This window comes from Pollachius pollachius (assembly GCF_949987615.1).
Source record: "Pollachius pollachius genome assembly, chromosome: 3".
Classification (NCBI taxonomy): Eukaryota; Metazoa; Chordata; class Actinopteri; order Gadiformes; family Gadidae; genus Pollachius; species Pollachius pollachius.
In genome coordinates this window covers 44251409-44275190 of record NC_136936.1, presented here as the reverse complement: position 1 = coordinate 44275190, position 23782 = coordinate 44251409, and the positions used below count along the sequence as shown (strand labels likewise).

Here is a 23782-nt window from a genome sequence, read left to right as displayed (position 1 = left end):
CTAGCGATTGTAATACTTGCACTAAAGTTCTATGAACGTCTTTACTGTACCGACAGCGATATATTGTTCACTTCTTATGACAAATGTACTTATTGTAACAAATGCACTTATTGTAAGTCGCTTTGGATAAAAGCGTCTGCTAAATGCCCTAAATGTAAATGTAAATGTAAATGTTGTGATGGCCTCAGTACCTGCCTGCTGTCCTTGTGGGTGGAGCTGAGGGCTGAATAGAGAATGGGAAACACCAAGCCAGGGCTACAAACAGCATGGTGGGACACTGACACGTAAGTAAGACCAATGAAGGAAGCTCAATCTCTATTTTGAAATACTTTTGCTTTTTTATGAAATTTACAATTTTTATTTGTAATATATTAGGGCTGTCATTTTTTCCAAAAATGAATTTCAAACAAAATTAAAATGCCCCGTAATTTGTTTGGATGGATGTCTGTATGCCTGCAAAGCCAGTAGCAACAGTAATAAAAGTGAAGGGGTCTACCATTTTTGTTGAAAGATTTCGGCAGTTTAGACGCTGTTTAGCGTATGACTGTCCTTCACAGGTCAGACGTTGAACTAGATTTTTACATACAGTGTTGTGCAGGATAGCCGGGAGCAGGCGGAGTCAACGTCTACAAAGATCGCCACTACTTTGAAAACAAACGGGTGACGTCACGGACACTGGTTAGTCATTTAAAAGAATAAAAAATAGTAGCCTAGCCCTACCTGTTTTTTACATGTAGAAACGCCACTGCCTCCTTATGGCATGGAAGAATCCTGATTTTGATTTATTTCATCCAAAAAGAGAGCAGGCCAATGGAAACACTCCTCCCTCCTGATTCGTTTACCGCGAGACAATGCAGAATCTATATGAGTCTATATAAAGAAAAATATTACCTAAAATTATATATTTTTTAACATTGTGAGCTCGAAAACCAACTTCCCTGGCTTTCCACAGGGCACAACTATCTGGGGAGACATTGTAGAATTGTGGATGTTTGAAAAATCACAAATAATGGATATAATTGCTCTCGTGCCCCATACACCGCACGACTCCGAAAGTTGCCTTTATTGAACAACACCGAACATAACAGAAACACGGCACACCTGACCAACACACACACACACACACAACACTCTCACTAATGGTCCCGATGACACTACACATCACACAACAATGGAACAACACACAATTAACACACAACCAATAAAGACCCCAAACCCGTTAACCCCACTTAACCCCACTTAGGTTAGTTGACAAAAGCCCCTTTTGTCAACTGACAACCTCAATTCCCAGGATCCCCTGCGCGACCCCAGAGGAGTCGCCACAATATTGTTATGACAATGTTATTCATGTTATAATCAGTGTTGTAATGTTATATAATGATTGATATTCTGTTCGTGAGGTTCATGCTTTTCGGCCATTCAAATGTAGCTTATAGATGCTTGAATATTGCAAGTTAGAGCTATTGCAAGCCATAATCGAACGTGTGTGTTTCCAAGAGGCAGCAATATATATTTGAATGGGCTCTCTTGGAATCTGTCAAATCAAATGTATATGTTAATTCGACTTTACAAACCAACTTGGTCCGTCCCCTTGAGCGTCGCGTCCTCCCCCCCCCCCCTCTCTCGCTCTGCCTCTCTCTAACACACAAACACACACACACACACACATACACACACGTCCTATTACTCTGGTGACGTAGAGATACCAATAAAAGATGCTCTATAGTCAAAGGGGTTCACGTTCACAGAATATTGTCGAAAGTACAGAATTTTTTTTTTTACTAAACGTCAGCATGTAACAGATTTCGGCTCAACTGTCCAATTGGCGAACGCTCTTTTGCGCGTAAAGGTGATTAGCACATCGATGGATGAGCTCTTTGCATTATGATGACTTCTTTGTGAAGATTTCTGTAGCAAAGAAACGGAGCGCGTCTGCAAACTAATTTGCCTAATGTTATCATCGCAATGGCGTGGATCAACATTTCTAAATATAAATGTATTCGATTATAAATAGGCCACTCACCTGTGCCAGAATTGCGTATTGGACTACTTTGAGGAGCAGAATATTTCATATTGCTGAAGACGCAAAAAACAACTAAACAACATGGATGTATACTTTTTCTGACCGATTGTTCAACAATGTAAAAGAAGAAGAAAAAAAAAAAAGCAAAGAAACTACCTTCCAGAAGTCCAACTGCCTTCCAACCTTTCAGACCACACGTTAACCTACACGATGTTTTCGGACCCGCCTGATCTCAACTACAGCTTCAACGTGAGCGCCGACCGGGATTTTAGTACATCAACAGGCACGGAGATGCTGTCCCCGACGGGGTTCGTTGTGCTGTCCGTTGCCCTGGGCTTGATCATGACTTTTGGCTTCCTAAATAACTTTGTTGTGCTGCTGCTGTTCTGCAAATTCAAGACACTGCGAACTCCCGTGAATATGCTTTTGTTAAACATTAGTGTCAGTGACATGCTGGTGTGCGTGTTTGGCACTACACTCAGTTTTGCGTCCAGCATCAAGGGAAGGTGGCTGCTCGGTCGCATTGGCTGCAGTTGGTATGGCTTCGTCAACTCCTGCTTTGGTGAGTAAATAGCTCTATCCATGAGGACTGCACTGCACGGCTAATCGCTTTTTAACTTCTGCCCAGAGCGCTGTTAAGGTTATGTCATTTTATAGTGAAAGCCTTTTGCTTATGCATATTTTCCTTCGTTGTTTATCGCCCTAAAATGTTCTGTCTTCATAAGGTTCTGTCTTTCACCCAGATGCATAACTTTCCTTACATATTGAGACGAGAGTGCTTTGGTTTTGACATGTGATTCGTTTCATATAGGTGTTTGAAGGATTAAGTCATCTCTTATTGATTTTAAACTATATGTCGGCTACTTTTTGCATTATACCATGCTACCATTTTACCATCCGATCCATTATTATTACTATTTGTTTGCAATGTTTTTGTTTTTTTGTCTTAATTTTACTTTCACTTTTATTAATGTTATGTTCGCTAATGTTCCTTCATTAGCAGTGCTTGTTTTGTTGATACGCTTATTCAGAAACCCATATGATGCTTACTTAAAATGCATATAAGTCAACCAATAAGAATGATTGTTGATTTATATGTATTTTTTGCTTCTACCATGGCATGGCCACACTAGCTAACATTACTCACTATCTTTGAAGCCTCCTAGCAAAGCAACTGTATGTTACGCACACACATACACACATACTGTGTGTATGTGTGTGTGCATGTGTGCGTACATGCATGCATGCATACATGTGTGTACGTGTGTGTTTGTGCGTGTGCTTGTGTTGAGTATGTGCATACATGCGTGCATCTGTGTATATGCGTATGCATACCTAAAAGTAAGATGTGCTTATGTATGCATGCATGCATGCCTGCACTCGGTTTCTGTGCTCATTTTGCAAATGCATGTCCGTGTGCACCTGCTCCCGTGTGGCCGTCAGACAAGTGTGGTGGCCGTTAGCAGTGGTTCAGGAGGTTCTGTTCTGCATAGCAATGGAGTAAGGTCTCCGACCAGGGCCACGCACACACATCAGTGGAACAGCGATCTTCATTGGACTGGGCAGGTGGAGATGGCTTGACATTGCTGTTTGAGGAGAACACTGTAGAATAATGAAGTTGTCTCCCAGGCATTTCTCTATTGCTCGCAGACGGATGAGAAATATCGCCATACATGCGGTTCCTCCCCCCCTCCCTCCCTTCATTCCCCCCTCACAGGGGTCTGTGGCACTGACATGTGTTTCAGTTTCCCCAGATAAAAACGGGCTTTGCTGTTTAGGAGATTTGTCTGCTTTGTTGATGTATTCATGTGCATTGTATAGTGAACCGGAGTACAATGCGTGCCAAGATTTACTGACAGATCACAGCTAGTCAGAGCTTCCCCGCGCTTCTGAGGCAACATCTTATTTCCCATCCTCGTCTTGCTTTCAGCTCTTTCTGTCACACAAGAACAATTGTTATTCAGCTTTATAATAATATATGGAATATGGAATACATGGAATATAGAAAGTCTCGTGACCAGCCAAAGCTTCAGCCAATAAGAAGGACCAAGTCCGAAGAAGAGGTGATTCACCCCAGAGACTGTGCTGTTGCTGACTGAGCGTGATAGTGTTCAGTGTTTGGTTGCTCAGACAGATGTCTAGTTATGTCTAGAATTTCACATTGCAAACATAGAGTTCATCATGTTCTCCCATAGCCTCATTAAAATGACGGTAATGCCTAAGCTGCACAGATGCCCAATGACGCAATGCGCGACCCTATAGCATGCACAGGGATGGCAAAGATTATGCTTTTGTAACAGATAATATATCCCCCATTTAGTGCATGACTTGGAAAATGTGATGCGTTAACCTGTGTTAACTTACATATGACTAATAAAACTGAAACCAAGAGTAGAAAAAAGTAGTTTATATGTTAGTGCTAAAGAACAAGAGCGCACATAACGATAGATTGAGATGTCACATGCATAAGCAACATCCCTGGTTAGACTTTACAATGTACACAGACTGTGTCCCCTGATAGAGCAAGGGCTGAACATGGAACGCTAAAGGAATATGTGTCTTGACTCTTGAGGGAGGTAGGATCAGATGGGACGTGTGTGTGTGTGTGTGTGTGTGTGTGTGTGTGTGTGTGTGTGTGTGTGTGTGTGTGTGTGTGTGTGTGTGTGTGTGTGTGTGTGTGTGTGTGTGTGTGTGTGTGTGTGTGTGTGTGTGTGTGTGCCAGGTGACATCAACATGCCCTAATTGGTGCCAATCAAAAGTGATTGAAAGAAATTGATATTGTTCAGATATGATTGACCTCCAGTACTGCTACTTTCAGCCTTTGCAAGAAACACTCATCCAAGCAACTTGATACTCAACACTGCACTCCGTTGGGTCCTGAGCTATACAGCGGCAGAGTGGGCAGGCGATCGACCAGTGCAGGGTGTAAAGTCGATCGGACTACAGAGTGCGATGTGTGTGTGTGTGTGTGTGTGTGTGTGTGTGTGTGTGTGTGTGTGTGTGTGTGTGCGTGCGTGCCTCTTTGTCTATGCTTAACTAATTATTGTAAACACTGCATATAATGGCAGTCGGAAGGCAACCAAATATTTGTGTATTTATCATGAATTGAAAACACAATCTTCAAATGTCTTGGGTTTTTCATATTTAATATCTTTCCATTCTATCTTTACACATTTTTCTTTGTTTGTCTATTAATTAGCATCCATCAATCTACGCCATTGCCCATTAATGGGGTATGTGTCATATTGCCATTTACTACTTACTATGGGGCAATTCATCTCTTTGTCGCTAAATTAATTAATTAATCCTCACCTTCCTTTATGTTTTTATTTTTTTGCTGTAACCCTCGAATTCCCCAGCCGGGTGATTGATTTCCCCTCGGAAACATCAGGTTGAGGTCAGATAACAGTTTCCCTAAAAAACAACAAGAAGAAGAAGAATATGTCCCTTTGTCCGACGTACAGATGACCTCACTCTAATCAAGACCCCACTTTAGTTCCTTGAATTCAAACACAGTATCCAACTGCGACCCGCATTGCCATGCCTTCCAATGCATTTATTTTGCCATTCTTTCCTTGGTTGTGGCAGAAAAATATGGAGACTGTTGCCATAGGAACGATAATCCCCCTCCATGACCCATTCCCTGCTCAGAAAATACATGTTATTGTTTTTTTTTGATTAGGAAAAAACGATTGGTAAACCAGTTCAGGTGTCAAGTTGATCTGCAGACTATATGGCTTTTAAGGTGATGTAATGGAACAATCGATATGTGGGGGTACGTGAACAGGGGTACGGGGTACGGGGGTAGTTTGAATCATTTAAGCTTTTTCTTCAGGTTGTGTTATAGCCACCCCATCTTTTAAATAGAGTCCTAATTTTTCCTTGTGTGAACCGGTCAGGACAAAGCAGTGACCCCTTTATGTGTATATCTGTTTGGTGAGAAAACAGGAGTCTCTGGCCCTTGTGTAAATATCTCCCACCTATAATGTCAGGACAAATTGCCTTACAGAAGAGGAGGAAAACCGTGCCCCCCTTCCCTAAGGACCACAGTCTATTAGGGAGGAGGTGAAACTGTGGTAAAAGGCTCTCTGAGACTGTATTCTTGGCTCACTCTGCTAGAGAGGAGACTGCTGTATACATACATTATATCGGTCAATTTTCCGTGACTACTGTGTGCTTTATAACGAGAACATGACGAGCAAACTCGTTTGCCATTATTTTCTTAATAAGACCAAAAAAAATCCTCCTTGGATATTATGGATTGAAATGTTCACAACATCACAAAATCGTTTTAACTGTGGATAACGTAATGTTTCAATGTGAAAAGAAAAAACCTTTTTATGAAATGTGTGTCACACTTATTATATTTATTTTCTGTTCATTGTGTATCCAACAAAGGAGGCACCGTGAATAGGTCAGCTGAAAGGTGTTCTGAATGTCGCATGTGGCTGAATGTAAATTGACGTCAAGAGATCCAAGAGAAACTGTGATACTGTATGCATTAGCAAGGGAAGCAAAGGGATACTGAATGTGGGCTTCTCAAAAAATATATCAAAGAGAAAGTAAGGTAAAGCAGCCTTGGGTACTTTTGAATCTATGGCCCTGTCAAGATCTTTGCAATACGAAAAAGTTAATAATTCTTAATATTTATTATGAAACCCAATCTAGTGATCTTATCTGTTATTGACAAATTTGATCAGGGCTTCTGACTGGGAGGATTTTAAGGATAAGTTCGTCACCAGGTATGATTTCTCAAAGGTTTCCAACAAAGGTTTTGTTCCAAAACAAAAGCAATTTCATAAATGTAAATCATGCCTGAGGACAACACACACACACACACAAAGAAACACACACCCTTAAGATAAGTGTCATGTGAGGCTCAATGCAATTATCGAAACCTGCAAGTTGTTGCAGATGGCAGAAAATGCAACTCACAGATGCTTACTATTTCCACACACAATTACAATAGTTGACTGATGCACACGTAGATAACTGAACATAATGAACGGTATCACAGGAGAATAGCCAAAATAATGAGCATAATAATGAATATTGATGCGCATTATTATGTCTTGTTTTTCCTGTCTTTGCTTCTCTCCCTCCCTCCTCTCTCTCTCTCTCTCTCTCGCTTGCTCTCTCTCTCTCTCTCTCTCTCTCTGTATTTCTCACTCTATTTCCCTCTCTCCCTCCTGCTCTCTCTCCCTCCTTCACTCTCTTATTCCATCACTCCTTCTGACTCTCTCCCTCCCTCTCTGTCTGTCTGTCTGTCTGTCTGTCTGTCTGTCTGTCTGTCTGTGTCTCTCTCCCTCTCTCTCTCTCTCTCTTTCTCTCTGTCTGTCTGTCTGTCTGTCTGTCTCTCCCCCTTTGTCTCCCTCTCTCTCCCTCCCTGCCTCTCTTTCACCATCTCTCCCAATAACCTCTCTCTCTCTCTCTCTCTCTCTCTCTCTCTCTCTCTCTCTCTCTCTCCCTCCCTGCCTCTCTTTCACCATCTCTCCCAATAACCTTCTCTCTCTCTCTCTCTCTCTCTCTCTCCCCCCCTGTCTCCCTCTCTCTCTCTCTCTCTCTCGTCCGGATGCCCTCAGGCATCGTGTCGCTGATTTCCTTGGTGATCCTGTCCTACGACCGCTACAGCACGCTCACTGTGTGCAACAACAACCGTTGGCCCGACTACCGCAAGCCCCTGGTGGCGGTGTGCTGTTCCTGGGTCTACTCCCTCATCTGGACAGTGCCCCCCCTGTTGGGCTGGAGCAGCTACGGCCTAGAGGGCGCCGGGACCAGCTGCTCCGTGTCCTGGAAGGTCCGGACAGCCCAGTCCCATGCCTACATCATCTGCCTCTTCATCTTCTGCCTGGGCCTGCCCATGCTGCTTATGGTCTACTGCTACGGCCGGCTGCTTTGGGCTGTCAAACAGGTGGGTTGCCTACACAATATATATACGGTGTATATATATTACCCGCATACATAGGATTGGTCACTTTTTAGGTTTCTGAGGTATAGACTCCTTTATAGTTCGTTATGCGGCAAGCGATATTTGCACGTGGAATACATTGCTGTGAACTTTCTTTCGTTACATGTAGATGAAGTCATTCCGCAGACAGGTTCATGCAGACCTGCAAGTGAGTTTGACGTCAAGTCCAGGATAGCTTGATTCATTAAAATACAGGTCGAAGGGTGTGAGGTACTATGCAGGCCGTCTCATGAAAAGAGTCTGGGTTCTGCTTTAGGACCAGGTGGCTGGAGGCCTCCATCCTGGTGACTGATGCTCTGTGTGTGGGTGCCAATCCGGATTACCTATTCTCAACACCACAGCTTTAAGGATCTGAACTGGACTGAAGGTGTGTGGTGGCCTTCATCTAGAGAGCCAGCCTGGTTCGACAGCTGAGCTAGTGTCTCCTGGGGGAACAGAAAGGTAATGGAGAGTTTATAAACCCCTTTATAGTCCCTGGCTATATTATGTGCAATGCAGCAGGGGGCCAAGCACTGACCTCTGCAGCATCCCGGTCTTCACCTGGTCTGATCTGAACTGATCCTAATACCAAGATCACGGTCACAGAGGCAGGAGGCCTCCAAGATTTACAGGGTGGAAGGCCGCTGTGCAGGATTAGAACTAATGACCTAAAGCAGGAATTAGGCTAACCCCGGCCGACACACAAACCAATGACTGTAGTCGACTGGACTTTCAGTTACAAGGGTTCAGCAATGATAGAGATGGGAACTTTCAGTTACATAGGTTCAGGAACAAGAGAGATGGTGGCTTTCAGTTGCTTGGTTTCATTTTGCGAGCGGTGAGAAAGAGGAAGGGACTTCTGATAGAAGGACATCCGTGTCCGTTACATTCGGATATTGCTTTGTCAAATTTTTCATTTGTCTTCAAGAACCAGCTCACTTACCGGTCAAGGGCTTACTTGCAGCGATCAACGACCCATTTGTAGACCCAAATCTGCCATATTGTCACATTCAATTTGAAACGAGACTTGGCTTGGTCTTCTCTAGTCAGAAGATAATCGTTTGTTAGAAAACGTTAAACCAACGGACAAAAACGGGATGGGAACCTGGTCTGTGAGGTTGTGTTCTGCTCAAACGCATTGAGGACATTGTGGGGGGGCAGGGGGAGCGAGAGACAATCTCTCCAAGGTGGCTGCTTCTGTGATTTTATCTGGATGCGGTACAGAGAATTGGCTTCTTGTGATTACCTACCAGCCTCACCTTGAAGAAGGTGCTGTAGCTGTAGCCCTCAGCAGTCAGGAGGGGAGTTGATGTGGTAGTGGAGGGGTGAGGACGTGATGGTGAAAGTGGAGTCTGTGGGGTGAACGCATATCTGTAGTATTATTCATTTGTAGTACTTGGAAAAAGATTATGATCCGCAAACTCAATGGAAATAGGTATATTTTGCATGACCTGCACATTATTGCATACACACACACACACACACACACACACACACACACACACACACACACACACACACACACACACACACACACACACACACACACACACACATACACACATACACACATACATACACTCACACATACTGGGCCATACCACCTAGGTCCTGTGCTGAATGGGTATATTCTTCTGTTTTTGTAATGGACCCCTGGCAGCTATAAGCTGCCTTCACTAAATGTCCTTCACACATGATTAGCTCTGTGTTGGTTTCATGGCTCCCGTTGGTTTCCCAGACGTGGGTCCACAGTGCTGAAGCTCTGCACACAAACCAAAACCTGAAGAAGGAAAACAAGTCAAGGACTCAGACAAAGCTTGGTTAAAGCTGCCTGTTCGAATTACATTGCAACCGTTAGGCAATGGGGAGACTATGGAAAGGCTGTCGCTCGCGATAAGTTGGATGGGCCTCTAGTAAATAGAATGAACCCCTAGCATACTAGTATTTGCAACCAATACATGTCAATATAAGAGCTGGTCTTGTATGGAGGGTTGAAAATAAATCATTCTCTCCCGTCTCTCCTTTTCGATATGAGGAAAAAGAGGGACAACCTTAAGGAGTAGTACTCCCTCACAAACAGATGTGCCCATGTTATCTTTTTGGGGCAAGAAAGTTCCAGTCCAATATGACTCAAATGTACAATCAGAGCATCTTTGCCCTAACATTTAGAAGTAAGTGAGGCAAGTGATTTCACCTCGTCTCCTCTGTGACTAACACGCTTTGGGGCATCTCAATGGCCTATTATTTTAACATTTTAAGAAATTAGATCATCATCACCTCCCTGTCACAGCCTAACTGATGATTCATTAGTTATGAGGTAGAGTGAAAGTGTTTGGGGGTTAAGCTGCTAGTGTTTAGTGCTTTACCCTTTTAATAACTTAATGGCTCGTGCTACAAGTGAAATCTTGCAGCTATTTTCGGTAAGTAGAGTGGGCGATATCGTCTGCCAGATGGCAACGGTTCAAATGAGTAGGCAAGGGGTGCCCCTGGTCACCCACAATGTTGTTTACCTAATCCTGTTCTGCCTCTATAGATGCCTTCCATACTTTGTAACGTAACTACAGTCACCTGCCAATTTTTCTGTGCTTGAGTTGCATTTCCAAACCAACACATGATACAGATCTGTTGGTCTAGACTCTTAATGAATAATTCCAAATGTGTCTGAATCTCAAAGTGGTGTGTGTATGTGTGTGTGTGTGTGTGTGTGTGTGTTTGTGTATTTGGTCGTCACGCAGGTGGGCAAGCACCGCAGAACGGCGGCGCGCCGGAGAGAGTACCGCATCCTGTTCATGGTGCTGACCACAGTGATGTGCTACCTGGTGTGCTGGATGCCCTACGGCGTGGTGGCCATGATGGCCACCTTCGGCCCGGACGACATCATCAGCCCGGTGGCCAGTGTGGTTCCCTCGCTGCTGGCCAAGAGCAGCACGGTCATCAATCCCCTCATCTACATCCTGATGAACAAACAGGTGGGCCGCGAGCTCAGCGTGTGTGTGTCGATGTGAGAGTAACGAATGAGATTAGCCATGAGGAAATGTGTTTGTGTGCGTGTCTGCGTGTAATGAATGAGATTAGCTGTGAATTATAAAATGGGGTATGCCCTCGTTACACACACTGTGTAATGAGGGCCTTGTGTGTGTGTGTGTCGGTGTGTGTGTGTGTGTGTGTGTGTGTGGACAAGAGGGATAAAACAAGACAGACTGTTCTACATTTACAACATCTTTATTTGAATGGTAAAAAAACAAAAAAACAAAAGCTGATCATCATTTAAACAGTCGGTTATTTAAATATTCATTCAAGTTTAAGAAAAGGGGATTCAGTGACAGGTCATGGTGGCTTTCTTTTTTTCAAAGGCTGAAGACCGTTTGAGACCGGCATTGTGTCCGGTTGCTTCTCGTCCTCTCCTCCTCCTGTAACAGTTAGCGGGGCGGGGAAGGGTTGGAACCAGCAGCACCGGCCACAGAACGTGACATGGAGACGTCATGGAGGCCCATTGAAAAGAGAGAGAGAGCAATGCTGATCCACAAGCTTCCGAGCCAAAGGGGCCTTGTTGGCAGGTTTAGGCACGGTGTACCTTGTTCAATAGCAAGAGGGAGATCCACATCTCACAGAGCTTTCTATTTCATGTATTTCTTTTTTTAGGATAAATCAATTCAAAAACGAATCCGGCCGCAACCAGAAGCTCCAGCTCCTTCAGGAGTGCCCCCTTGCCTGCCATCAACGCACAGTAGCGCATCATTCAAGATTTTACATTTGGCACCATTGGGTCAAACGCATCGTATCTGCTATAGGGCACAGCATGTCTTTGAGTGCTTCCAGGGCAAAGGTAATGGCTGCAAAGGCGACCAACCTATCCACACCCACATGCACTGGTAATGGCAAAACCCCTGGAAAAAAAGGATAATAATAAATCACCCACACACACCGTATAGGACTTTCAGTCCACACTCAGATTTACATGCTCTGTGCATCGGAACGTTTGAAAAGAAAGATTAGAATAAAAAAAACGAAATGGATTTATGTACATTATATTCAAAATGTTATCAGTTACCTTTTTGTTGAATAAAATCAACAAATTCACTGATTTTCTGTGCACGACCAAAAAGCAAAAGCTGGGGCAAAAATGGAAAAAAAGTCAACCGACTCCATATCATATTGCATTACCACAAGCTTAATGAAATAATTATTTTACACAAACACAAGCCAGAGATTTGTCATCTAAAACAATTTCAATATCTGGCCAGCTCCTTTCAACAGGTGCCTCCTGTGGAGATGGATTAAAGCATAGTAGTATTAAAATCAGTTGACACAGAACAATGCTAGGCACCATGATTGCCAACAAACAAAGACAAATCTTTTTTTTTTTTTTTTTTTACAAAAGCTTATTTATACCAGGCGGACCTGGACAAGAGTTAAAAAACAAAAACAAGGACGTACTTTTGAGCACATTTGAATCTACCACACACACCATTATGGTACACAGTGACTCCTCTTTAGAAGAGAATGCACTTCACCAAAATTCAATCGAGGAAAAAAGGTGACATTTCCCGCCCACAGATGAACACCGTTCCTGTGACATTTACAAACACTTTAGGCTGGGCCGCTGCTCAGTCAATATATCTGTGCAGTCGATAGCTTAAAGGCGCTCCGGCGCTCTCGCTGCGTACGCACGGCAAAACCCTGACCCGGTGACACCGGCCGCTGTGGATATCTGTGCCATGAGTTCCACAGGTTCGCCATCTAGCTAGGGCGGGCTTACACGGATCACAGAGCAAAGAACAAATCAATTGACGTGGAGGGGGGATTCAGGACATATGAGCTGTACACTGTACGTACTCGGCTGAAAGGGACGGAGGCTGTGCCGTCGCACATGACGCATGAGAGCTAAACACGTTCAGTGAATCGCGTGTTGACACCGACACGATTTCAGCAGCGCTCTCACCAAGCAGATATGACAATTATGTAGGGTTTATAGTTACATTCAATGGGAAGAAAACCGTCTGGCCTTCTAATACGGGCTGATATGCGCCGTATTGTGTGGCACAGTGCACACCGCTGGCTTCGACAGGAGCACTAAGAATGGGTGGATACTGCATGTTTCTCCAGGGTTGTGTTCTGTAGACTACCAGGCACTGGGTTCTCCGACTGCCTCTCCGACAAACCCGTTTGGGATCGATTCAGATGTCGTCCTTCAAGTGCTAGGAGGGACAATCCCGTTGCCAGTTGGCGTGCGTGTGCGTGGGTGTGTTGTCATGTCATGCAGATTAAAACATGGCTGTGCCTTAAAACACAGTCATACTATTATGATTGATGAGAACAATACCAAGAAGAAAACCCTGAAAAAACATTGACAGGATATTTCGAAGAAAGGTCAAAATACAAATATTAATGTTGTGTGTAAAATGTACATCCAGCCTGTTAAACGATGACCTGGACCTATACACTCATGTATGTATCAGATGTACAGCTTCTAAATGACGCTGAGCGTCCGTGCGTGTGCGTGTGTGCGTGCGTGTGTGTGTGTGTGTCAGAAAGAATGACATTCAGTGCAGACCACTGCAGTCGTAAGATGTCCACAACTCTGTAGACTAATATAAAAAAACTTAATCACCGACATTACAGTGATATTTTTTTCTTTCTCCGTCCAATAGAGGGAGTGACCGCCCAAAAGATGTGTCGACCGACACAGAGTTCACAATACTCAAAACACACCCACATACCGACATTCTAAAAACATGGACATATTGCTACCCGCGTCAGCTCCACTGCTAACATGGCTCAGCTAAAGCAGGAAGTCCGTTTGGAACAGTGGTGTAACTGCCTGTCGCTTCAAACACAAAAAAACACCTGACACGCCAGGTTAAGGAGACGGAGATGACGTCTTCTCCCAATGCCCCAAAGTTGACCCCACCTTTTAAGGGGTTATGGCTTATTGTTCATCATGGGTCTGATCTTCTGTATATATATTTTCTTGTGTTCTAGCCCCCCCAACCCTCCATCACCGACAAACCCCTTATCTCCTGTGGCATTATTGCACTCCTCCCCCTCGTCAGCCAAAGGGGTGGGGAGGGGGGGATGTGTGTGTGTTTGTGTGTGTGCACGTGCGCATGTGTGTGTGTGTGTGTGTGTGTGTGTGTGTGTGTGTGTGGGGGCATTTGTAGCACATTATTGTGGTCGTCCTCCGATGTCAATATGTCCTCCTTCACAGTTGACGGAGCCAAGGCCTGGGAGCGTGACCCGGCCTTTCTTCTTCAGGTCGGCCTCGGGCCCTGTGTTGATGCGCTGGATCAGGCTCTTCTCGAACAGCAGTGGGTGGTAGGCGCCCAGCGTGCACGCCGCGTCGTAGTAGCGCTCGTGGTAGTGGCACAGGTCCGTCTGCCGCAGCGACGGGATGTACTCGTACACGTGCACCTGCTCGCACAGCGCCATCATCAGGAGGATTCCTGCCATCGTGGAAAAACACGCGCAGGCAAAGGGTTAAACAGATGTTTAGGGGTTTGTGGGATTGTTGCCCCACTTCAGACGATCCACACGCGTTTGAGTTTTGTTTATGTGCAGCCCCGGATGATTTGTGTTTGTCTGTTTCTGTGTACGTGCCGTGTTTGACTGCACTGACTGGTAGAATGACGGATGCACTGTAGCATACGGTTTACACACAAAAACATGCTTTATCTTCATGCCCGAGCGGTCTCTCTATAGTGCCAGCGGCACAACATGTGGAGTTCACAGCAGCAGGGAGATTGTGTCAGTTGTTAATTTAGGCAGAAAAGCAGGGAGTAGTCAAGATAAAAACTCCCTCACGACTTGGCTTCAAGCAGTAATGAGCAGAATGTCAATCACACAACATAAAAAAAAAACACTTCTTTTTTTCAGTACGTCAAAAACAATAACAGATTGTGAGAGTTCTGGGAGACACCCCTGGCAGTGTCTTGGGAAGATCGCTGTTACTATGACGACGGTTCATGCCTGATAACTCACATGAACTCCACATGTCCCCTCCGCTTAACTCCCGACATCGTCTCCTGCGGCCTCTGGGCCGGGCTACAACCTGCCTCTTGTAGCTCAACGTGCATCGCTGTGTTTAATCATCCAGCTTCTTTCTCATGCCAGTTACGTCTCTGAAGCCGTCCGTTCACATTTTGCAATCAAACCTTCCCACGCCCAAACAACTAACCTTGCGGTTGCCCCCCCCCACCGACCCCTCCAGCCTCCCTCCCATCAACTCCCAGTGTGTATCTTTAAAATACAGCAGGAGTTTGGGGTCGCGCCGGGTTAATGGACAGTTGTCACGGTTTGTCCAACATGTGCACTGGCCTTTGAGGATACAAGCAGAGATGGAAAACGACCCAGAGCACACAGAGGTCAGGTCCATTAAGTGGACTATTTCCTACTCCGAACTGCGCTTCCTGCCGTTGAAGACTCTGTCAAGCCCTTGGGGAGGGAAGAGTTCTTCTGCCTGAGGGTCTTCAAAGAGATCCGAGTGATTTAGCTCTCCACTGGAGGGTGATGGCAAAGGGTAATTTCAACTCCCAGTCGGGCGGCACGTTCTTCTTCAACCTCTGGGATGGGCGTCGGGTCACCAGGGTGGTCTCGCATATCTACGTCAAGCGTTGTGCATTATACATGTGGAGTCATTTCGCTTCTCTCTTTTTGTAACCCCCCCCTCCCCCACCACCTCATCACAGTTCTACCGGTGCTTCCTGATCTTGTTCCACTGCAAAGGCCGGGCAGGGGCACAGAGTGGGGTGTCCTCCCTGCCGTCCAGGACCACCATCATCCAGCTCAACCGCCGGGTGTACAGCAACACCGTGGCCTGCACCGACCAGTCCACCTCGAGGACCCTCAAGGCGTGCACCAGCCTGCCCACCACGGAGCGCTTCAGCCCGTCGGTGATCACCTCATGACCGGTGGGGACGGGGGCCGCGAGTCCCCCGGAGGGCGAGGCTCTTTACCCGGAAGGGTGCAAGGGCGTGGCACGCAGGGTCTACATGCAGTGCTTTGAGCACCGGGGCGGAGTTGGTGCAGTGGGTGAAGGGATAGCAGTGTTCTGGGGTTTGATCTGTGGAGCTATGTTTTGGTTTATCGTGTTATGTGTTGCTTAAACGCATGTTTAACAATGTTGTTAGGTTTGGGTATGAGATTAGAGGTGTGAAGCTTAGATCAATTAGGAAATGCACATATTTAAGGTATAACACACCATAGATATTGTATAATTTAGAAGTACATTTAGAACTAGCTATGCTGATGTGGGTATCTTCTGAAGAAAAGGAGCGTAGTTGGTCAAGCCAACAATTTTACGGGAGCCTGCTAACATGCTAATGCTAGCAAGGCTTATTGGCAAACATGCTAGGTTCTAAGTCCCTCGGTCACCTGGGACCTCAGCATTGAACATTCAGGATGTGCCTGCTCAGAACTTATAAATTTTGAACATGTTGTGTGTCCAAATAAGTCTACACTGCAATGCCAAATGGGAAGTAGATCAGATAAACAGAGATATGCGTTGGACATACATACACACACACATACAAACACACACACACACACACACACGGGGGGGGGTTACGCCCAATGTGGTCAAATGTGACAACTCCCAGATGTACAAATGTACAAAATGTTTAGGTGCTCGCTGGCCACTTCACTATGCTTGCCGACGTTGCGTGTATGTAGTCTGTATTGTTGCCAATGTTTACTCTGGCCATGTTATGGTCTACTGGTGAAAAATGAAACTTTGGAAATTGTGCAAAGTGTACAAGTAAACCTATTGTATTATTGTAAATGTATGTGCATGGTGCCTGAAATTTTCTCACCTGTCAATATGTTTGCAGTATTGTTAATAATGTTATTTATGTGAACTTGGTAGTGTATTTATTTAAATGTATGATAACTGCAATGCCCAGTCGGGGACTATGTTTCATTTATGTTAATGAACCTAATGATTAACCTAAGTTGAATTGAGCTGAATCATGAGAAAGAAAATAAATATATTTTTGGGAATCTGAATTTCCGGAGGATGCATTGTTGTAGCGTATGTAGCATCATTACGCCCACACACTTACACACATGCAGTGCAACAAACTGTAGTGGACCAACATGAACTCTGCGTGTGTGAATTCTTTGTCAAACGGGATTGGGGGCGTGGTAGTTTAGGTTCTACCACTAATTACAGTGCCCTCTATAGTCAAACGTGACAATTTCGAAATGTATGCGTGAGGAGTGGTTGGATTTAGAGTTTTTGCCCCATTCCCTTTCCATAATAAATAAAAATAAGTATACAATGTTTACACTTAAAAAATAGACGCACACTGCACTGATATATGCCCGGTATTTATTGGCATTGTTTTGGTGTTTATCCCTCAACAACTGTAGGCGTAAGAATAATACAATTAAAGCAATAAAAGACACATAAAAACAATAGTCTGGCTTGCTTTGCAACCACACTCAATACTGAGATATAGGTGCCAAGGTAGGAAGGCTTTGGGCTGGGATATAGGAAGCATATCTCATTAATATGACAGAAAGAAGCACCCCCCCACGGAAGATAAAAACCTGCTGTGTGAGCAAGGGAAAAAATTGAACCTCCCGAATGTCCATTCACACATTCATAATGCACATTCATAATGCAGTGCACATTTGCTTAGCTCGCAATATACAATTGCTACTTCCCTATGCTTGCCGAGGTAGTATGTATGAAGTGTGTATGGCCGGCCCTATTTTCTCTCCTTCTCAGAAGATACTAGTCTGCTGTTGAAAAATGAACTTTTGAAGAATGTACAAGTGATATTGTATTGATGTATATGTATATATGTGCATGGTGAAATATTCTGTCGTATTGCCGTATTGTTAATTATGTTATTTATGTTAGATCGTGAATGTGTTCATTTATATGTATGATAACTGCAATGCCCAGTGGGGACTATTTTTCATTTATGTTACTGAACCTAATGATTACCTTAAGTTTAGTGGAGCTCAATCGAAGAAACTAAGTAAACATATTTTTGGGAGAATGTATTTCCTGAGGCTGTAGTGTTTTAGCATGTGTAGAGCTAAAACGCCCACACACTTACAGACGTGCAGTGCCACAAAATGTAGTGGACCAACATGACCGCTGAAAACTACTTTTCATAATTGACTTGACTTTTCATAAAAGGGTTACGCACCTTTCAGTTATGGAACTGACCAAACCAAATGAAAGTGAAGACTTCAGCTTGGCCTCATATTGCTGGTTGGTGTGTGCTTGCATGTGTACGTGTGTGCACATGCAAATGGCTCCCCTTCTTCTCAAGTGACTGTTGATCACTGAAGCTTGATGTGCCGCAATGCTGCCGTCACGCTGGACGGAACATGGTGGCTCCCCATTCATCCACCCCGTCCCTGCCGGTCGCAGCGCGGCCCGATGGATGCCCTCCTCCTCCTGGAACGCGTCATTAGCCTGCGGACTAATCTAGTGGCCTAGGAACACACTGGAGCCCTGGGGATGAGGAATCTCATCACAGCCGAGTAGGCCTTCTCTACCCCCCCCCCCCCCCCCCCCCCACTACTACGCACCGACCGGTGTGTGTGTAAACACACTACGACTGCCTGTATCGACTGACGTATGCTTGGAAGTACCACCACCCCCACCCTCGATCCTAGCACTTGCATAACCCAGGGCTGTCAGACTAGCCGCGTGCGTGCGTCCGGGCTTATTCGTCAACGGGCGGGATTGGGTCGATATGAGGTAAGCAGGGAGCACCGGAGAGCTGGGATGGGCTTAAAGTGACATTGTGTTCTCAAGTGATGTGATCATCTACAACCGCACCAGGCAGCCAGGTGTAAAGGGATGAGGTTCTTGGATAGATTTATACATTGGGTTTAGTTATTTATACAAAGTGTGCAAGCTATACCTATAGGTCATAGCTTGCAGGTGAAGGTTATTTTACATTGAACGTTATTGTTCATAGTGTGAGTTTCGCATGTCAAGAATATAATTACAAGTCATGGTCCTTAATGGGACTGTACCCCTATGGCGCGATTTCCGTTTGGATATTCATTAGAATCGCACCAAGTCGGGAAAAAAGCATTTTTCCCGACTTATTCGCCTGCGAATATATCTGTTCCACAGATATATTCGCAGGCGAATAAGTCGGGAAAAATACACACGATGAGTCTCCGTCCTGGTCACCATGGAAATGCACATGTTGTAGAGTGACTTCGTTTCCAATACACAGATCTATTCAAGAATGAACACGCAAATAATCTCCCTCATCCGCCAGCTGCCATGTGCTACACTATTTCTTAAACGTCAGCGGCCAGGCCACCTCCCCATCCTCTAGCCAGCGTTACCCCCACGGCAACAGATACGTGACCCAAACAAGGGAGGATGCATAATGAAGAGCACTTCGACTGTGAAGATGGAGTCAGCAGGTAAAGAAGCTAATTCGCCCCGAGCTTTGTCGTGAGGGTCAAGTATCCGCAGGGCGACTCAACAACAAACAAGAACAACAACGGGTATTTTTTGCTGTTGATCAGTCTTAAATGCGTGCAGGGCACGTGTTTGGACTTCACAATTCCAGAACACCATTCTAAGATAGTATCCGTACTCACGCAGTAAGCAGTGGTACAGCGTGGATAACACAATCAACAAAGCTTAAACCTTGTGAAGAGTTAACTGAATTTCACAGCGTGTTACCTGTGGCACTAACTGACTTGATGTATTCGTTACTCAAACCTTGCCATCTCATCGTCAGCTTGAGCTCCGTAGCTCAAATCAGTTAAACTGAAAACAGTGTTTGTAATGCCAGACGAGTTTGTTGACACTCGATTGGTGAAATAGCATGGGGTCACCACCGACATTCACCACGTCTACAGACACAGCAGAAGCAGAAGGTGACAAACAGCAGCTGGGAACAGAAGTGGGCTCCCCGTCTGCTATTAAAAAACAACATGCTGAGCAGCAGGAAAAGAGAAACAGGAAGTCATCTTCTCGATCAGTAAACAAAGATTGAACTGAGGTGAAGATAACACCTTCGAGGTCATTTCAGCAGGCACGCCAGAGATGTGTTAACAAGAGACCAGCGCCCATGTAAGAGTGTAGAGTGTGTGTGTGTGTGCGTGCGTGCGTGCGTGCGTGCGTGCGTGCGTGCGTGCGTCCGCTGTGTGTGCGTGTCGGCCGTGCATGCACATATGTGCGTGCGTGTGTGCGTGTCTGCTGTGCGTGCATGTACGTCATCAGTGTATTCACCTATGAAGCCGGACGAGGGCGGATTGGGCTGGATGCTCTCCTGCGTGTTGCCCTGGATCACATCCCACAGTCTCCACACGTAGCTGGGGTGGAGGACGTAGAAGGGCTGCTGGGGCTGCTGCCTCCGGCGCTCCACATAGGGCCCAAAGAGGTTGTAGTCGGGGCTGGCGTACCACTGAGGAGGCGGGGGGAGAGAGAGAGAGTGTCAGGAAACATCTGTCGAAGTCACCATGAAATGAGAACAGACTTCTCCTTGCTGATCCTACTGAGGGTAATCTCCCCAGGCAAAGTCTTCACCCGGTTCACTAACGTTGAACAACGTCGGGTTTATGCTTAGTTGTTGTTTGTACATCAAAGTTAGCTTCCTGAAGAGAGTTTGAATGGCTTTTGGTTGTGATCACAGCTGGTTGGAGATGAAAAGGGATCCGGCGTCACTAATGGGATGTCATGTACCTCCTACCCATGGTAAAGAGCCTGCGTAACCTATTTCGTAGCAGTTTGCGGGGCGGATGAGAGGAAGGCGAGCCTTTCAACCTGGCACACTCCAGTAAAACCCTCTAGGATATAAATCTTGTTCCTCTTGCGCTTCACTACATAGTAATTACCCGTTCTACTTGGAAATACAACATATAACGTAAGTTAGCCAAACTGAAAAAAAAAAATTGGCAGTTTATTTCCATGATAAACGTGCCGTTGCTGTCACAGTTTAACATGAAATGTGATTGGAAGATCGTAATCATTACAAATATGTTTTTCTTCTTCTACCTGAACAAGTGAGGTAAAAACTCAGACATAAATGAATCGGCCAACAGGAAACGTTGACCCACAGGTAATCTATATTTAGTTGGTGGTGGGTTATGAATACTAATCAAAACAATAAGTAGAAATCCCATATTTTCCAGTAGTATCATACCTTTTGAATCCTATTGGCAAATCCCTCATGGCAGCTACTTGGTGGTGTAATACAATGATGTATTTATGTGTATACAAAATCTAGGTTACAGCAGAATGCTCTGACACACATTAACAGTCATCTTGGTCGTTGTAAAGCTAGACAATAATTGTTTCAATTCAATAACAGCGACCGACCCCATGGTGAAACTGTGCCGCTTTTAAAAAGAAAAGGGTGAAAGTTGTGATGGCTGAAATGTCAGGGGCGGATGCACAGAACACACATTCAGGGAACGCTTTCCGCTTCCAGACGACGGATGCAAAGGCCAGAAAATGAGATGCACTTTATACGTGGACGGCGTTTAAAGAGAAATTGGTCAGAATAAAAGAATAACAGGATACAAAACCGGGACTAGGAGTCAGAATACATCCATCCCGAGACGTATATGTTAAGACTTTAGAGGCATACGACGCGGTGCTGGTGGAGGGGAGAGGAGCGGAGGGAAATCACACGGGTTGGTTCAAGGGCAGCACAGCTGGAGTAAACAAAATAAAATGAGAAAACCTGTGAATAGTAAGTGAGAATGTACCGGAGAGGAAGGGGAGGAGAGGAAGTGTCTTGTACGTGTGTGTGTGTGTGGGGGGGGGTAGGTTTGGCATCGTCCGTGTCGCTTGTCAAGAATTTCAAAGATGCGACCCATGTAGCATCAATGCATCTGACTTTGCCACTAGGTCACACTGCAGCCAAAGATTATCCTATATATTGCATTATTTGCATAATGCGCTGATCTGTGTGTGTGTGTGTGTGTGTGTGTGTGTGTGTGTGTGTGTGTGTGTGTGTGTGTGTGTGTGTGTGTGTGTGTGTGTGTGTCCTACCCTGCGTAAGTTGATGGTGTAAGGTGCAGGGTCCCATGCCACCAGAGTTACATTCTTGTACAGAGAACTGCTTTTGAACTGATGCTTAGGATTGGCCAGGATCTAGAGAAAGAGAAAATGTGACACGTTACATCTTACAGTCAATATATAAATCAATCATATTTAATCAACCCTGTCCCGAGCACAACAAAATAACTTTTAAGTTGCAATTTCTTCATTATCGAGGTCTTCAAATGACAATTTGTGTTTACTTCATTACACTGTTATGTGATGGCTCATCTTCCACTATTGCGGTTAAATGTTTTGAGTCAGAACTCAAAGTCAGAAAGTCAGAGACAGGAGTAGCCATGTTTCTTTGTTATTCGTCAAGGAATTATTTTGAAACCTTCAAGCGGCCTGTGGCCCAACAGAAATACTTAACTGGTATACTCCGTACTGCACCAACCATTGGTCCAATGGATGAAAACTTAAGCCATTTAACTTATTTCTGTTTTTTTTGCTAATTCCCTTAAATATCGGTTAGAGAACGTTTGGGAAGATCAGGAGGATATTCCTTCCAATATTTCATATATAAAACATATCAATACAACATTCACATTGTTTTTTCTTGATCGACAACAGTAAGTGTGTCGATATGCTTTGAAATTGTCGGTGTCGATATGCTTTGAAATTGTTCTGTTATTCTTTGTTGTTTTGTTTTGTTTAATTTGGAAACGATTTATCGTTGCAACAATTTCATGTATAGTCCAATCATATTTAAATAATCCTTCCTGGGAGCCCTGAGGAAACGCTTAACCAGTATGTGTGGATTGGAGTGAAGTCAAGGAGTTTCCCGCTACACCCAGCAGTAGCTGTCTAGTGAAGGCAGATATTGAACAAAGTCAGCCATCCCTGTTAAACAAAAGGGCGCATTCCATTATTGAACATCAATGTTGGAAACACTGACTCAAAAATTGCCTTTTGCCAGTGAGTCTGTATAAAGCACAATCCAAATGCGGAGAGACATTCTGTTACCTTCTTCATCATTGCTTCGTTCTCAATGTCAAACCTTGCTAGGAACTCACCTGCGAGTTAATGATGCGAATGGTGGTCTTGTTCCCCACGTCCTTCTCAAAGCCCTCCGTCGGAGCCGCGTTGAAGCGCAGCACAGCGTCGTGGCTGTCTGTGTGTCGCAAAAACAACAGGGCGTTGGAAAGGATTGGAAGGTTACCTCAACGTCTTGATGCCAGGCGAAGTTATCTTTTCTCAATGACCAACGAGTAATAAACGTACATGGAAAAACTACACCGAGTACGACTTTGTGTTTGAAGAATGCGTGACTGCATTTGTACGGTTCTTTGAAGCATGTAATTGTTGTTGTTTTTCATAAAAAAATAATTTTCACGGGACAGACAACAACAACAATAAAAAGGGGGGGTGGGTGCTCACCCAGACCCCTCTGATACAATATCTTCAACATTGAGCTTCCTCAATTCTACACATTATCTCATACATACAACTGTGAGTTTGTTTTTGAGAATGGGAGCATGTTGATACAAACTTCTACGTTAGTCCTTGATTTCTATGCAGAATCTATGAGGTAATTAATTCAAAGTATATATCATACATTACATATGCAATGGTACAAAATATCAGTAGTCAATCCTATGGTTTACAAAAGGAGGCGGGGGTGTGATCTCCTGACACTGTCCGACACACTTCTTCCACAGTGTGACTTGATTGATGCTCATCGTGATAATGAAAAGAAGGAAAGAAAGAAAGGAAATAAAAACATGTAATCTCCTGCCACGCTGCAGGTCGATTGCGATCGCTACGTAGACACGGC

The 23782-nt window shown here is 44.7% G+C and overlaps 2 protein-coding genes across 4 annotated transcripts in view; one reads left to right on the top strand and one right to left on the bottom strand.

Annotated features, from left to right (window-relative positions):
- Positions 1–2233: 2233 nt before the first annotated feature.
- Positions 2234–18358, top strand: LOC307073709 (rhodopsin-like; the record flags this gene model as incomplete). The annotated part of the gene is made up of 4 exons (XM_079733652.1): positions 2234–2585; positions 7606–7934; positions 10706–10939; positions 15656–18358. The coding sequence occupies 4 exons, from the start codon at positions 2234–2236 to the stop codon at positions 15872–15874; spliced, it is 1134 nt and encodes a 377-aa protein (XP_079589778.1). The 3' UTR covers positions 15875–18358.
- The window catches only part of st6gal2a (ST6 beta-galactosamide alpha-2,6-sialyltranferase 2a), a 27287-nt gene continuing 17553 nt past the window's right edge, over positions 14049–23782 (bottom strand). For all 3 annotated transcript variants that reach the window (XM_079733649.1, XM_079733650.1, XM_079733651.1), the window contains exons 4-7: positions 23022–23119; positions 21958–22059; positions 20191–20365; positions 14049–14413 (exon numbers count right to left, since the gene is read on the bottom strand). In XM_079733649.1, the coding sequence (XP_079589775.1) occupies positions 14136–14413; positions 20191–20365; positions 21958–22059; positions 23022–23119 (653 nt within the window). In that variant the 3' untranslated portion in view covers positions 14049–14135. The remainder of the gene's footprint in view (positions 14414–20190; positions 20366–21957; positions 22060–23021; positions 23120–23782) is intronic.